The sequence below is a fragment of the Dipteris shenzhenensis genome, chromosome 8 (assembly GCF_047967505.1).
Source record: "Dipteris shenzhenensis isolate YYH24624 ecotype China chromosome 8, Dip_SZ_1.0, whole genome shotgun sequence".
Taxonomy (NCBI): domain Eukaryota; kingdom Viridiplantae; phylum Streptophyta; class Polypodiopsida; order Gleicheniales; family Dipteridaceae; genus Dipteris; species Dipteris shenzhenensis.
In genome coordinates this window covers 47,318,491-47,335,972 of record NC_141603.1, presented here as the reverse complement: position 1 = coordinate 47,335,972, position 17,482 = coordinate 47,318,491, and the positions used below count along the sequence as shown (strand labels likewise).

Sequence of the window (17,482 nt, the reverse complement as noted above, 5' to 3'; positions counted from 1 at the left end):
TCCCCTCACCACCACCTTACAAAGCAATGCCCTGCACTGCAAGTCCAGGTCAATGATATTAAGGCCTCCTTCACATGTAGGGAGAATAATGGTCTCCTAGGCCACCCTCGCTGCAACATCTGTCGTGCCAGCAAGTCCACTCCATAAAAAGTTCCTGACTGGTCTCATGAGCTGAGTGATGCATCCTTAGACCGGCACCAGCAAGAACACACAAACCAGGCAGTGGCCAAACGAACCTGGTTCACTACCACAACTCTAGATGCAAGGTCGAGTTTGGCTGAGCTCCAAAAAATAAGCTTTTTCCTTATACTCTCCAGTACTGGGGCAAACTGCTGTGCTAGAGAGATGCCCAATCCTACCTGGCATCCCAAATATCTGACAGGAACACCCCTCTGAATCCAGGAAAAGCCAATGTCAACTCCCCAGCCTGGAGTGTCCTCATTACTGATCCAAAAGCCAAAGGATTTATGCCAGTTAATGTATGCCCCTGCAGTTGAGCAAAAGATATCCAAGGCTGTCCGGAAAGAATCAAGTGACTGCGAAGAGGCCTCAATAAAAATAGCAGTGTCATCAACAAACTCACAATCAAGAAGCTCCTACTCCTCTCTTAGGGGCAATCTCAGCCCATAAAGATCACCCTAAGATCTAAGGAAGATACTCATAGCTTTGCCACAAAAAGAAAGAGGGAGGGCGCTAGAGGGCATCCCTAACAAACTGACTTGGAAATCGAAAACCTCTCACCCCTTACCCCTCCGATCAAAACCTGGTTGTGGGCTGATCTGTAAAGGGAGGCCACCCCTCTAATCCATGCATCTGAAAATCCAAATCATAGAAGAGTGCCCCCAAGAAAACCCCAATCTACTCTGTCATAGGCTTTCTCAAAGTCCAACAGTAGAACTGCCAGCCTCTGCCTGCTTCTGCATAGCCCACTCTGTGGCTTCCCAAAAGGAAAAGATATTATCAAATATGCTCCTACCATGCACAAAACCTGCTGAGTATCATGGATGAGGTCTGGAATAAGGGGCTGCAATCAGATGTTGATCGCCTTGGCAAGGATTTTGTATAGAGTGCCCAAAAGAGTGATGGGTCTCCAATGGGATACAAAATTCATGTTGCCACCTTTCGGGATAAGGTGTATGAGTCCCTCGGTCAGTGAGTCATGCATCTCACCCGAGTCCCAAATGCCCTGCAGGGCTGAAGTAATATGATCACCTATCATATCCCAAAAGTCTGTAAAAAAAGATGGAGTTAGACCATCGGAACCAGGGCACTTACCCTTATGAAGGGCGGAGAGAGCAGTCCTGAACTCTGTGTTGGTAAAGCGTCCAAACTTTTTCTAGCTTGAAGCTCCTTAAGAAATCATCTTCTAGATCATGTATGAAAGTAATTGGAGGACATTGTGTATACCAAACATCAGCAACATCCTTCAAAAAATAAGGAGAGAGATGCAAAATGGCATGCTCATTCTCCATGTCCAGTTTGGTCCACGACATGATATTTTTTCCAACAACAAAACAAAAGATATCACTTCAATAGTAGAGCAATTGTCAAAGATGACAGACGGGTAATGGGATACAAGGTTGACTTTGCTTGAATGGATTTTTTGGCTTCTCAATCTCCAACAAAGCGGGAGCTCTTGGCATGCTTCAACAGCAAGTTGCTAATGACTGCAGTTTGATTGCAAATAGTTCTTAAACAAGAATCACACATGCTCATAAGAACAAAAGGAGTAATTGGAGGAAACACAACTGCTATGTATGGTAAAGTTGAAAGACTATCTTACAAGGTACCTCAGCATGGAGATGATCACGTTCATGGCCAAGGGCTTCCAAGAAGCTGTGCAATTGCGAAAGTTCAGTATTTCTGATTTCAGCTTCCTCAGTAAGCCTTCTAAGCTCCATCTCCAACGAAGCTGCACGATTTTCAGCTAGGTGTTGATCTGCCAGAGTAGACTTCAATTTGCCCACCTGAAACATGAACACTAGAATTACATGAGGTCAATTCCCCAGGCACAAAGGTAACAAAAACATCAACAAAAAACCAGCACAATTTCAGATTAAGTTTAAAAAACAAACCAGCTCCTCCCTTGTCAAGTCTAACTGTGTGATAAGGCTTTTGAGCTGTTCAGTGTCTTTCTCTGCCAAATCTAGTTGCTTCCTAGGCAAACACAATATCCCTCTCAGCATTATAAAAATCACAGATGTAAGAATAAATGAAAATTGAAATGCTGGCCCATGTAGTGACAAATTTTCGTTTGATAACCATAAACACAGTCTTCCCTTCTGGAATTCTGTTGCATCTTTTCCAGTACGTTTCAATGTGTCACACTAAACTGAACCTGTTCTTGAAGGGCATTTGTCTAATTGATTTAAAAGACTTGGTACTATCTACACCAGCATATTTTCCATGAAATAGAAACTCGTGTAAACAAATATTAAGTTTTTTGCTCGACCCATACTGGCATTTCTGTAGCTCGGACAGAGTTTGTTCACGTAGTGATATCTCTTCTCCTTCCATTCTTCTACACTCAAGAAGCTCATTCTGAATCTTTGTTTGTTGTTCTCGGGCTGCCTGTAATTCAGATCTACCACCAAACTCAAAGAGAATTATGACGGGAATATTTCCAAATTAATGAGAAAAATGTACAGCATAAGGTGGCTTAAGATTCAGCATTATCATATCCCTGCTTATTGCTCCCATAGAGCCATCCTGTATACAAAAGGCTGCCAAAATAGGAAATAACAAACAGAGAGAATGGTAGGCAGCTGTTCAAGAAACCGCCATTTAAGATGCCTATTCGCCCCTTTAAAAAAGATTTCTGTGGACTGTTCAACACAACGTCTTATATTGTTTGTAAGGTGTGCACAAAGATTAATCTCTTACAATAAATCACTGCACTTTTTCTGCAGACCCTCTTCTGCAACTCTCCGTGCTTCCACTTCCTACATGTCAATGCAGGATTTGATGTTATATAAGGGACTGGAAGGTTGGCAGAAAATAATACAACAATACACGTTCTTTAGTCACACTTCAGCATATGATTAAAGCCCTTATATATAAAAGTGTCACTTTTCATACATAAAATATTTGGTGTACAAACTGACAGAGTTTATTCCTCAGCAAAAATTTCAGGCTGGCAAAAATCAGTTAACAGACATTTCAGGCTGGCATACACCAGTTGACAGACATTTAAAACATTGTCCGATACTAGCTTCAAGTCTTTCATTCATTCTCTATTATAAAACTAATTCTCAGTCATACTCGCTTTTCTGCAGAGATAGCATAGTCCCGCTCCATTGTCTTGGTGGTAAGTGCTGTTCTTAGTTGTTCCATCCTCTCATCCAGTTCCTATATATGCAACCTGAAAACGATTAGCGCAACATGTATGAGATATAGATAGTTAATATAGACATCTACCACTTCAAAATCACTCAGCAAAGGAAAACGAGCATGCCATTGTGCCAATACAAAAGTTGTAGGGAAAATAGAATTTGATCATTTAAAAAATATGCATTTAACAGGTACCAATTTCCCATCTTACCCAAGCATTTGGAAAAGCTACCAAAACAATGGTATGACTGCCGATCTAGAAAGAACAAAAGAGTAACAGATGAAGCGAGGTTATTAATATACTCAAGCTACAGCTTGTCCTTCCTGCCCTGAAGCTCTGCTCAACTGATGCTGAAAAGGCTGCAGAGTTTGTAGAGAATGAGGGCAGCAAGGCTGTGTTTTTATAGGCTATCTCCACCCCCTAACTGGTCGATTATAAGGCTGGAAGTGCAAACTATTAGGTCTGCCATGCCAAACTGCTATTGTTAGGCCGCGCAATGCTCACGTGCGCTAGCATAGCAATCCATGCTTCAAAGCTGCACCTGCTGCCTGATTCTACAGAGATGGCTGTCTGCGTGGCAGTCTGTGTACTTCTTGCGAGGCTATGTCACCTCCTTCAGCAGCTGCATGGCTAAATGGCAGTTTATTGGAGACTCCAACCACTCAAACTGCAGCCTACATGGTCCATGAGTTGCAGGACTCCCATCTCATGTTTCATTCTCAACATCCCAAACTCGCCCTAACCATGGTGGACTCATAAGTCTAGTCTTTGGGCATACATGTTCTTGATATGCTGTTCTTCTCAAGACCTTGACATGGATTAGGTTGGCGATGCACACATTTTGCATTAAACTCTCGAAGGTAACTCTGCTGCCAACTTGTTGGAACCTGAGTATTGTGTTTCCTGAAGAGCAATGTTATCAGGATCCATATAAGCATTCTCCTGCTCTGTGTCCACTGCCCTGCAGGACCAAATGTCTCCTGGACGCTCCTGCGTAAAATGATACTCTTGTAAGCCCCAACTATTGCGGAGGCATTGGCGACCTTCACCCCTGTGATGACATGTGGCACAAAAGAGAGAGACTGTAGTCCCATATTAGTACGAGGCCATGGAGGCCTTGAATATCATGGAGGATTCAAGACCTTTTGGGAGCTCTAAGGGCATAGCACGGCTATGATATAGATAGTAAATAAAGACATCTGCCACATCCCAATCACTAAGCAAAGGAAAATGAGCATGTCATTGTGCCAAAAAACCAAAAGTTGTACGGAGAAAGAGAGCTTGATCATCAAAAAAATATCCATTATAGGTACCAATTTCCCACTTTACCCAAGTACATAGAAAAGCTACCAAAACAATGGTATTATTGCCAATCTAAGAAGAAAAAGCTGAAGTGAGGTTATTAGTATAGTCAAATTAAGCTTGTCCTTCCTGCCCTGATGCTCTGCTCAACTGATGCTGAAAGGGCTGCAGAGTTTGTATTGAGGGCAGCAAGGCTGTGTTTTACAGGCTGTCTCCACCCCCCCATTGGCCAATTATAGGGCTGGAAACTGTGTAAACTATTAGGTTTGCCAGGCCAACCTGCTGTTGTGGGGCCATGCAATGCTCACGCATCTGCTAGCATGGCAATCCATGCTAGAAAGCTCCACCTACTGTCTGGATTCTGCAAAGACGGCTGTCTCTGTGGCAGTCTGTACTTCTTGCTGGAAAATGTTACCTCCTTCAGCAGTATCGCTTAATGCCGGTTCATTGACTGTTCCAACCAGTCAAACTGCTCATGTTCCATGCTAATGGCTTCTCAGCATCCCATCTCATGTTCCATGCTAATGGCTTCTCAGCATCCCAAACTCGCCCTAACCATGGTGGACTCATCAGTCTCCTCTTTGGGCATACATGCTCTTGATATGTTGTTCTGCTCGTGACCTTGACAGGGATTAGGTTGGCGATGAACACCTTTTGCATTCAACTCTCGAAGGTAACTCTTCTGCCAATTTGTTGGAACCCAAGTATTGTGTTTCTTGTAGAGCAATGCTATCAGGATTCATACAGGGTCCTGCCCTAGTGGACCTAATGTCTCCTGACCCCTCCTGCGTAAAATGAGACTCTTTAAATCCCTAACTATTGGGGAGGCATTGGCGGCATTCACCCCTTGTGGTGACATGTTGCACAAGAGTGGGACTTTAGTCCCATATATAAGTATGAGGCCATGGAGGCCTTGAATATCATGAAGGATTTGAGCCCCTTCAAACTATCCCTCCTGGGACCTTTTGGAAGCTCTAAGGGCGTAGCACAGCTATGAGTTTTTGAGAGTTTGGAGATGGAGAAAGCTCAAAAACGCAGAGCTGAGCTAAACTGAGATACAAGAGGCCTATCAACATGATAAAACCCTAAAATCTTGGGGGAGTTAAAACTCATGACTACTAATTATACCCCTAATTGTGGTTAGGAGGAAAACCTTAAAAGGAAAATTTGCCCCTAACCCTCCTAATTAACTAAGACATCAGTCACTGCCTTAAATATTACAATATTTCCAATACCCCCTGTGGAGACAATGTCTTGGTGTACAAGGAGTGATCGCCATCACCAAATGGAAGTAAGCCAAAAGGTTTGTGGCCTTCAAACTTTTCTTTGGATAAGGCCTTGGTGAAAACATATGCAATGTTCTGATGTGTAGGACAGTAGATCAAAGCAATCTCTCCTGCATGTGACCTATCTTTGACATAACTAGATAAAACATCATCAAAAGGTTTACCTGCATCATTCATGAACAGCTTCAACCCTGCTCCATGGGAGCTATATTAGGCTCACAGTACGGGAAATTGAACCTTTGTAACAGTCCCTAAATACATTTTGACTGTTAAGCACATTGCCTTCATCTGTTTGCATAAACCAAATGATAGGGTAACGACATCTCAACTGAAGCTTCGCCTTCATGAATTTTACATTTTCTCTTCATTTGTGCTGTGAGCAACATATCATCCACATACAAGGTGATAATCGACAAATCCTTTTTGTCTTTCTTGACATAAAAGATACTCTCAGTTCGACTATTTTGTAGACCCTGATTGGTCAAAAATATATGAATGTTCTCATATCAAGCATGTGGGGCTTGTTTCAGCCCATGAAGTGCCTTATGAAGTCTGCATACTTTGTGTTCTTTACCAGGCATCTGAAAACCAACAGGCTGACTCATATATACGTCTTCTTGCAATGCTCATTGATAAAGTAGACGGTAAGCCTTGCTCTCACTGCTCTAGCTAACAAAATGCATTTAATTGTCTTATCGTCCAGCGTGCTTCTCAATTGAATAGGCGTGTGTGCATAGGCTACACAGCCAAACACCTATAGGTAGTCCACCTTGAGTTTTCTGTTGTACCAAGCCTCAAATGGAGTCACAGTTTTCAAGGCCTTGGTGGGGCATCTATTTAAAACATGCAATGCACACATTATTGCCTCCAACCAAAATCTTTGTGGCTAATTCTCTAGATCGTGCATCTAGCTCGGAGACCTATTCTTCCTCTAGCAGCACCGTTTTGCTGAGGTGTATTAAGGGGTTGTACATCAATCCATAATCCCTCTTTTCTTCAAGAATTCTTTTAAGGCATCTGACATGCATTCTCCCCTTTGTCTATACTCGAAGTCTGCACTTCACACCCAAACACATGTTGGCACATTGGACCACCCCCTCATGGCATGTAATTAAGTAAATGATGAACAGTGGAGGGTAAATGTCTCATGTTAACTGTTGCCTTCCATGTGTAATTGATGGACGTTAGCATTGGTGTGCCACATGGTAATTTGAGGGGTCCCACACCCCCAGCCCCTAGCCATGCAAGCCTCCTCACACCCCAAAGAGGCAGCTGGGATGTGAGGAGGATCTTCAATCTCCTCATTATATTCAAAGACCACCACAATAAACCTTTGTATATGGAATTAAAGTCCCCCATCCACTCATGTAAACTAGCGCCCCCCCACCCATAAGCGACTACATAACGCATGTGAGGGGTGAAGGCCACCACCTCCAACATCCCGCTTAAACCACTACATCACACATGTGAGGGGTGAAGGCCAACACCTCCAACACCACACTGAGGTCAATTCCTCAAAGCGTACAGCACATAGCCAAGACGTCCCTCAAGAGACACTCATAAAAAACAATTCATCTCTTTAAATTGACCATGCATCCAATCTTGTGGACCACCATCATGACCAAACAGCACGAGGTACCACCAAAAGCTTGTCATAGATGCAACTGCAAGCCCATCAATAGCCGTCGTTAAACCTGAGGATTGCCAAAGTACCGCTAGCTCATGCATTAAAGCCTTTTGAAGGATGCCACGGGGAGGCACGCGCATGAATTAGTCAAGTGGGGAGCTGCTAGAGCCATTGACAGTCGCACAACTGCCATGGGTCACCACTTCCAAATGACAACAGTCAGGCCAAGTGTCGGTGTCAGCCCACACTCGCCAAAACAACGGCTTTTATATCATGTTGGCGTGCCACATGGCATGCGCAAGATGCACCGGCTATGAGGGGTCCTCCATCGCTCCCTAGCCATGCAAGCCTCCTCACACCAAAAAGAGCCGGCTAGGATGTGAGGAGGGTCTTCAATCTCCTCATTATATTCAAGGACCCCCACTATACACCGTTGTATATGGGATTAGAGTTCCCCATGTACATGTGTCAACTAGGTCAAAGCCCCCCCCCCTCGCCCCCCCAAAAACCACTATGTTACACATGTGAGGGGGGAAGGCCACCACCTTTAGTCCCATACACAAAGACATAAATGTATTCCTTGGATATATTGGGTTAATGTAGACCCTCCTCTAATGCCGCCCGTATTTTATAGGGGTGTTCGAGGCAAGCACTGCTTTGAGACCCTATGCAGTGCATCTTGAATTGACAAGTGACCCCCCGCTGGGTCTTAGCCATAGAAAAAGCATTGAAAGACCTCGGATTTTTCTTTCAAAGGATACACCGATGAAAATTTGTAAAAAATGCAATAAAATTTAAAAAATCTCATTCTTTGCATGACGTATTCCTCTATTGAGCATTGCTCTTGGAGTTTCTTTCATACTTAATAGAAGACTTTTGTTTGGAAAAAAAAATCTGGAAAAACCATCTATGAAGGTAAAAAAATATAGATGATGTCCCAAAGATGGTGCCCTCATGGGACCACACACATCACTGTGTATGAGCTGCAATTTGCTCTCAGCTCTAATAGATCCATCTCTAGGAAAAGCATTCTTGTGCATTTTTTCCAATATGCACTCTCCACAAACATGTCTAGAAGAAGTGTCCAAAGAAGGCATATCATGTCTTATCCCGTGTCCCTACAACAACTGCAAAGCCATGGTCCACATGGCCAAGTCTTGCATAACATAATTGTGAATCTCAATTCTGCAGTCACTGTTGCCACACATGCACTAGACATATTGCTTTCATGTTTGTCTTGTTGGTACAAACCCTGATCCAAAGTGCCTGTAGTGACCACTTGATAGTCTATTTCTCTATCCTTGACAATGCACTCATCATCTTCAAAAATGTCAGGCAAGCCTCTCTTTCCAAAAGAGAACAAAAAAAGAAAATTATTATTTATCCCTTGCACATACAGGACATTTTGGAGGCATAAATCAGTCCCATCAACTGTGACGACATCCTCGTTCCTTGCTTGATACATATTCTCCAAGGTATCCCAAGCTTGCTTGGAAGTCCTGGAGGAGTACATAATGAGGTACGAGGAACCTCTTTATAGACGATGCACTAAATGACAAAGCCTGGTGTCTCTAGCATCCCATCTCCTCTCATCCCAAGAGGTGCAACTGCCTCAGCTATGCCTATTGTCTGTCACGGGATTACCTCCTTGTTGAGTGTGTACCATTAGTAGATGGAACAAAATTAAATGGAAAGGCAACTATACGTAGTGATATTGGAGTCAAACAAGGATGCCCTATCTCACTGACTTTATTCAATTGTTCATTGATGCACTACCACACACTATGAATGGGGATTCTAATTGTAGGATACACCCTCCTTTTGCTACTATATGTAAATGATGTGGTTATTATTTACAAGAATCAAAAGTAGCTTACAAAGACACCTAGAATGCCTTAAGAAATTCTGCTAGATCTTGTTATAAATAGATGTCTAAAACCTTGAACCTCCACGCAGCGGACAGATCTAAGAGACTCTTTCAAAACATGTATGACTGCACAATGAATCTTGAACCCAGAAACTGTTAATAAACAGAGATAGAGCAACGCTTGTACTTCCAAGTAAGATTCAGACCAACCACAAAAGCAGAAAAAACAGCTCCTATGATAGAGCCACAAAACATCCAGCAGATTGCTGGGAAAAGACAGTCAGAAAGGACTAAACAAATCTGAGAACTATGAGCAAGAAAGATGACCAGAAATCTGCTTCTGCATGCCTTCGGTACAGGGCTTCAGTTTCTGGACCATCTCTTAGAGCTCCTTTTATAGGCCACCAGTCCACAAAAAAGAGCTTACAGACCATCCGACCTGGTCTGTAAATCAGCCCACTGGGACCGACCTTACAGACCAGTCTGCTGACTTGATCTGGTGAAAAAAACAGCTCCTATGATAGAGCCAGAAAACATCCAGCAGATTGCTGGAAAAAGACAGTCAGAAAGGACTAAACAAATCTGAGAACTATGAACAAGAAAGATGAGCAGAAACCTGCTTCTGCGTACCTTCGGTAGAGGCCTTCGGTAGAGGGTTCAGTTTCCAGACCATCTTAGGTCTCCTCTTATAGGCCGCTCTGGTCTGTAAATCAGCCCACTGGAACCGACCCTACAGACCAGTCAGCTGACTTGATGGTTTTGCTGCCAGCCGACCAGATCTGCCAGCCGTATAAATAGGCCTAGCTGTACTGCAGACTCTGCTTACAACCTTCTCCACCTTGCACACACTGCTGCAACCTTCTGCCATCAGCAACCTCTACCACATCCATTCTTCAAGCTTGCCGAAGCAGTCAGGATTCCATGCTACAGTTTGTACCACAGCCTGTACAGCAAGAACCTTTCCTAGTAACGTCCTACCCCATTCCAGGTTCACTGTACCCACGTCCCCTCATATGCAGGCATAAAAGTAAGCAATGCCAAGAAAAAAACCACGATTATTTGGACACAACACAAACAAACCACATTCACTTTTGACGTCGGTGCTCTTGGCAGGTGCTCGTGTTTGGGGATTGTTCAATCAAAACAATACTTGGGTATACACCTCACAGAATGCATGCGTGGAGAGAAGAATTCTAGGGGAACGAAGGCAATCTTTAACCTTCAAAGTAAATGCCAAACAATCACCGTCTGGAGTTTGCAGTTGAGAAAATCCTTACACACTGCACTTGCACAAACAATGATCCTCTATATGCCAAGCTTGGGGCCCATGAATCATTAGGAAACACTCCAAGAAAATGGAGAGGGTGCAAAAATATTCATAGTAGAACTGGGGGCTAACCAATACAGCTCTCTCCTGCTCGCACTCCGTCTCCTCCTGGCCCTACTCACCCCTCCCTGACTCAGCTCCCCCACCATCTCCTCCGCTCCCACCTCCCCCCACCATCTTCTCCTCCACAGCCCCCAGCCTTCTCCTTTGCCTTCTGTCATGCCTTCCCCTGTCTTCTTCTCCGCCTCCCCTGCCGTCTTCTCCACCCCCCAGACCTTTTGCTCCACCTCCCTCCTACGCGCACCTGGACCTCCCGCTCTGTTGCTGCCACACTACTTCACGGTGGCCCTCTACGAAGCTGCCCACAGCAGCTGCATCTCCTGCTTGAGTCGTACTACTGTCCGGGGCATCCTCCCCAATCTGCCACCAGCTCTTGAGGATCTTCTCTCCTCGTGGCTGTTGTTTTTTGGCTTACGGTTCTTTGCGGGGCCTTGTTGGTTACACACCAGCTAGGCTGGCCTTCAACTGTTGGCGACTAAAGCAAGATTATTTTTCCTCCTCTACACCCCTTTGTCTGGAATTTTTCGGGGCTTCTGTTCCTCTACAGAAGACCCCCATTTTTCCCCTTTTTATTTCTTCTTTTCTCCTCTTCCGTCCCTCTTTTCCCCTGACTATTTCTTTCTCCCACTAGTAAGGTGCAAGTTTGTGTTTCTTTGTTTCGGGTAATGTAATCTTGGTAGTGACCATTCGGTCTAGCAAGGGGCATTCTTATGGCAGCTCCATCGACTTCCTCAGCCATTCGGATTGCACTTTCTTCAAGGACAAACAAGTGAAAATTGTCGTTGAGTCCCTCCAGGACAGAGCACTGGTGGGCTATATTGTTGGCCTCACACCTATAGGAGTCAAGTTCATGATTGGATCTAGGCGAGTTTGGCCTCAAACAGCGTCCATATCTAGAAGGTCAAAATATGTGGGAGAGGTGTTTTTCTTCTCCAACTGAGCTCTCATATCACCACCCAGGCACGGTGTAGTAGAGTCCCATTTCCTCATCCCACATCTACTGTTCTTCATACCGTGGTATCATGAGTTTATAGTTGATGACATGGACACGATGCGTCATGTGCCACGATTTCCAGTGACGTCTCATTTCTAGGGCTTCTGAAGGAGAATCGTTCCATCTTGTCCTCCACCGAACATTGCTTTGATACAGTGACACGGTTCTTATAGATGACAGGGGTATGGTTCCATCTTGTCCTCCATCGAAGGCTTGCTTTGGTACAGCGTTCGAGTCCCACCTACTACAATAGCCTTGGTTCTTAGAGGTGAAGGGATTTTACGACTCAGCTGATGAAAGAGTGCACATAGACCCTACCAATGGAGATCTTTGTCGAGACATTGCATTCTCATGTGATACAATTGGGGCTAGCAATAGCAATGATATAATTGGAGCCGGAGGATCAGCTTAGGCAAGTCACACAGTCACTGCTAAACCAGTGCGGTAGTTGGCTAGGAGTGGGAAATTCCTTCCAGATTATGTAGTGAGCCCTAAAGGTGGGTGTTGAGCCACTTAACAACTGTAGCGAGAGCGACTTCACAGATGCTACATGGGAGATTGGGCAATGCACAGAGGGGGATCCATGCATATCCTAGCTAGGACAACATTGCAGATCAGTTCCCAATCACGCTTCACCTAGAGCAGCCCTATCTGATGGACTCCCTCTGAAGGGATTGTGTATCCCCGATGCACTATTGCAAGAGGAGGGGTTTCACCAAGCTATAGCAGTGACTTGGAAGCAACCGTCCCTACTCCCTTAGGATGGTTCGGCCAGTTAGGAGCCAATAGCAATTCAAAGGAGCAACAACAAGGAGCTACAATTTCTAGAGCTAACCACGTCCTTCTATCCTCGCTACAGTTGTTCCAGTTAGAGGAGGAGACCCCACATGTTCTTGCAGCCCAAACATCCAAGTGGGCACATACTCCTCCAGTGGTCTCCCAAGGCATGAGTAGACATATGCATGCCCCGTTCTTAGATGAGGAGTTCTTAGAGGCCCTCCCACGCCAAAAGTGCCCACGAGAGGATGGTTTGACTCCATCCTCCTTCAGGTGCTTTGGGTACTGCCATTGGACTTGTTTTAATCTTGTAGGTCCATTTGCATACTATGAGTTCCTTGTGGCAATTCCATGAGATTTCGCGTACCATTTTTCATGATCTCATTGTACTTCCTTGGATAGCATTGTCCATTTGCCTAGAAGCCACTTTGAAGTTTGTAGGCTCACAATGACAAGAGTTTTGGGTGCTGAGAGTGCATTCATGCTCCCCACCGTAGTTAGCCTTCCAAGAGATTTTTTACTTCGGCTTGCTCCCCCAGTTGCTCAAACGCAGCTGAGATATCCGACAGTGGCACCCAATCACCCTTCTGAATACCCATCTTGCTGACAGCGTCCATCACACAAAGACATGTTTTGTTTAGAAGCGTGGCATCTTGGACAACATCTTCACCTTTTGGAAGGCAGTGGATTGGGCATGGAAGGAGTCTCAGCCTATCATAGTCATTCTCTTGCATTTTGAGAAGGCTTATGTAACAAGTTGGAGTAGTCGTTTCTGGAGGGCACCATGCGAAGAATGGACATCTTGGAGCGCTAGGATACGGGTATCTCAGCCTTATTTGTAAGAGATTACAAAGATATGGTGTTGTAGGCATAAAGTCAACCCTATGGTTGACCACAGTAGTACTTGGGTACTATATATACCAAGTACTTGTATTATTTCATTTGAACATTTCTATTGGAGCTTTCTTGTGTGTGCACTCTTGCTCACTTGTGTTCACAACCTGTCTCCACTTTGTTCCTACATTTGGAGTCAGAGCGCTTCCGTCTCTAGAGCCCACCATTCCCGCGCTTGCTTCTAGACTCCCGCAAGCTTGGTGCTCCAGTGCGCGTTCTTGGTTCTCACATTCAGCTCTCCAGCTTTCGTTTGAGGTAGCTCCAACAGTCCAGCGACTGTTTTTTGACCTTTTGAGATCCGATTTCGACGTTTTTCAAAATTTCGGAGCTGTCCACATGTAAACAAATATGTACCGCACCATTTCAGGCAAGAAAATTTTCAAATTTTATTTATTTATTTATTTATTTTTTAAAGAAATGTTCTTTTTTCATCCGTATAGTCCGTACAGATCTGTCCGCAGAATTGCACAACAGTGCTACGACTCCGTACGACTTGTCGGAACCTGATTTCGAGCCCGTACGACTTCTTAGAAGGCGATTTCAGCAATTTTCAGCTGTTTTTGGGCATTTTTGCTCAGATTTGGACCTTTTTAAGCTCCAGCCTCTGCCGGGTGTGTTCTAGCAACTCCAAGCTCTTCTCTACACGTGTGTTGGGTTCAAAAGTACTCCCGACAGCTTCATTTAGCTCCAAACAGCTCACTTCAGCTCCTTTGTCATCTCCAGCTTGCCCACACAGTTAGTGGACTGTTTTGTAGATGTTTCGAGCCAAGGTGCACTTTGAGTAAGCGATTTGAGCTGTGTATTTCACTTCGGGACTGTTTTTGCAGCCCATACTCTTGCACTCTCAGGTGCATTTCCAGATACTCTGCATTGTTGGGCGCATTTGCAATTACTTTACAATTGTGGATGCTTTTGCGCTCCGTTGGATGCATTTGCAATGATTGGTTGATGCCATTTTTGCAGTGATTGCATTAAGCAGCCAGTGGTATTTTAGAGCAACCAGTCGTACTTTGCATTTGCAGCCAGTATTAGTTTGGGATTTGCAGGCACATTTGCAGCCAGTTGCACTTTTGGGACTTGCAATTCTTTTTGCAGGTACATTTGCAGCTTGTGGGTATACCATTTTGCATCATGTTGACTCTTTCCGAAAGTTTTGGCAATTTGTCCGAGGGTGACAAGCTGGATGGACCAAACTATGCCTTGTGGTCATTCATGCTTAAGAACATCTTGGTTGGTAAGGGCTTATGGGATATTGTTAGTAGGAATGAGGTGAGGCTAGCAGGCTCATCTACATCTAGCGCAGCTTCTTCGGGTCAAACTACAGGTAGACAACAAACTGCTACAGTCCCTCCTACTAGTCCCATAGCATCGACAGAGGAGCAGAAGAAGTTTGACCGCCGCAGTGCCCAAGCGATGTTTTTGATTATCACAAATGTGAAGAGGCACATTATGACGACAATCAAGTCGTGCAAGGATGCAAAGGCAGCATGGGAAAGATTGGCAAACATGTGTCATGTTAAGAATGAGGCAAGGGCCATTGCCTTGACAAATCAACTCACGGATCTCGAGATGCAGGATGGCGAGACCATCACTGATCATATTGCCAGAATCATTGATCTACGTGATCAGCTCGTAACTATTGATGAGGAAATAGCAGACAAGAAGCTCGTCTCTATTACTCTCAATAGCTTGCGCCCTCATATGGCACATTCGTTGTTCATTGATTCTTGTTCTCACGGCAGCCCCACTCTCGTTCGATGAGTTAGTTGGGCTTTATTGCAGGAAGAGGAGAGATGCTCAAATTTTGCCAAAGCCTCTCGTCAGGGTGAGCAAACGCTTGCCATGGGTGGAAAGGGCAAATTTCAGAAAAAGTTTGAGCTAAAACATAGCCATACAACTCAGCCCAAGGAGGGGAATACAAGCAGTTCAGGCAAAAATCAAAAAAACGGCAAATGCATTATTGCAACAAGCCAATGCATTACATTGCAGAGTGTCAGAAAAGGATTGCCAATGAAAAGAAGAGGCAAAGGGACAGCTCTAGCAGTAATTTTGTTGCCCCTACTGAAACTCGTGCTTTAGATGCACATGGTGAAGCTCATCTTGCCCAAGGTGATAAAGATTTTGTGTTTGCTGCATTTAATGAAAAGATGGATGCCAGGGGGGATTTGAATGCTGAAAATCAATCACGGGATGCTTCCCTTGTTGCAAGTGATACATGGTATATCGACAGTGGTGCTACTAAGCACATGACTCCTCGCCAGGGGTGGTTTGAGAGCATCACACTTATTCATGGCAAACAGGTTACGTGTGCCAATGATGCTTCTCAAGACATCATCAGAGTTGGACACATTCCCATTCAGCTTGCTAATGGGAAAGTTGAGTATATCCAAGATGTTTGGTATGTTCCAAATTTGAGGCAAAATATGATTTCAGTTTCAAACATTGCCCATGATCAACATATGTTCGTCGAATTTCAAGATAACCAATGCAGGATCAAGGATTCAAAGAAAGGGTATGAGGTTGTAGCAACAGCCACATATGACAGAGGCTTATACAAGCTTGATGCTCAGCCTTATGATCAGAAGGTATTGACTGTAGCAAACACTTCCCAGGCTGATTTATGGCATGGCAGGTTTGGGCATGTCGATAACAGAGCATCGTCCTACTTGTACAACAATAATATGACTCGGAATGCCAAAATTACAGCAACTAGCAAATGAAGCGTGTGAGGGGTGTGCACTTGGCAAATTGCATCGCTTGCCATTCAGTAAACAAGGCAAGAATTGGGTCAAGGCAACCAGAGTGTTGCAGATAGTGCACAATGATGTATGTGGCCCCATGACTATTCCCACGCATAGAGGAGCAAGGTACTTTGTGACCTTTATAGATGACTTTTCCACGTTCACATGGCTTTTTCTCATGAAGGAAAAACCTGAGGTGTTCTCTTGGTTTCAGGAGTTCAAAGCTATGGCTGAGAACCAAACCAATTCTAGAATTGGAACACTATTAGCTGGAAAAGAAACCAAGACAAGAGGCTAGAGGATAGGTATGGCGACGCTCAAGGGCCATAGAGCAAAGGAGAACGTGAGGACGAAACGTTGTCATGGGTGGGGAAAAGGGATTAGAAGGGCAGGGAATGAAGAGGGAGACTATGGCACAAGGGGAATGGGAGAGGGAAAAGAGAAGCATGTACATGATAGGAGTAGGAATGTAAAGATGGAGACATCAAGGGAAGAGGGCCATGCTTTATTTGAAAGCAAGGAAAGGGGGAAATCAAAGTGCTAGCAAGGTGGCTTTACAAGAATGAGCGTGTCTCATCAAGGAATAGCCCCCTCATTTTATAGCCAAGAGAGAGGGTCTCTCCCAATAAATGCATCCTCCCACATGCATGGTGTGTGTGGAAGAGTCTCCCATGTGGACTAGGCGGTTACGCACTCTCAATTGTGTGCGATACTTGGCCACATTTTTCCACATATATCAACTTCCATATCCCTACTCCCTTGGTCTCTTTCCAAATTTATAATACGTTCAAACATCTAGGAGGACAAGTGGAGGGTCGGCACAAGGAATCTTGCCACCTCATCCTACTTTACCCATTATTTAACTTGCACTCTTTGACATTCTATACCTCCCCCACATGGGCCTATCCTATATGGAGGGAATAACCCAATATAATATCCATCTCCACCTATTTTATATTACTTCTCCCATGGACTTTGAGCCATATCTCACTAAATGCAGCCTAGGTGGAGGGGTCGCACATGGAGGAGCCATGCCACCTTACATTTTATAAAATTACTACCATGGATTATGTACATCACACCTTATGGGTCCTCTTACGTGGTAGGGCGGCACATGGTCATGCCCTGCTACCTCAACCCTGGACCCTATGCACACCATATTTTATTATACTATTGCCACACATACAAACACACACTCATACTTATGTCTTTTTCCCTTAGACAAATTTATCCATAACAATCCCCTCCCCCCAAAGTAGGGAATGCACAGCATTTC

General features: G+C 44.4%; 1 protein-coding gene across 1 annotated transcript in view; it reads right to left on the bottom strand.

Moving 5' to 3' along the window:
* LOC147899600 (uncharacterized) overlaps positions 1-17,482 on the bottom strand; it is a 220,419-nt gene that overhangs the window by 86,107 nt on the left and 116,830 nt on the right. Inside the window, exons 9-13 of the mRNA XM_087377757.1 lie at positions 3,262-3,348; positions 2,884-2,942; positions 2,459-2,584; positions 2,076-2,157; positions 1,791-1,967 (exon numbers count right to left, since the gene is read on the bottom strand). Coding sequence (XP_087233883.1) covers positions 1,791-1,967; positions 2,076-2,157; positions 2,459-2,584; positions 2,884-2,942; positions 3,262-3,348 — 531 coding nt within the window. The remainder of the gene's footprint in view (positions 1-1,790; positions 1,968-2,075; positions 2,158-2,458; positions 2,585-2,883; positions 2,943-3,261; positions 3,349-17,482) is intronic.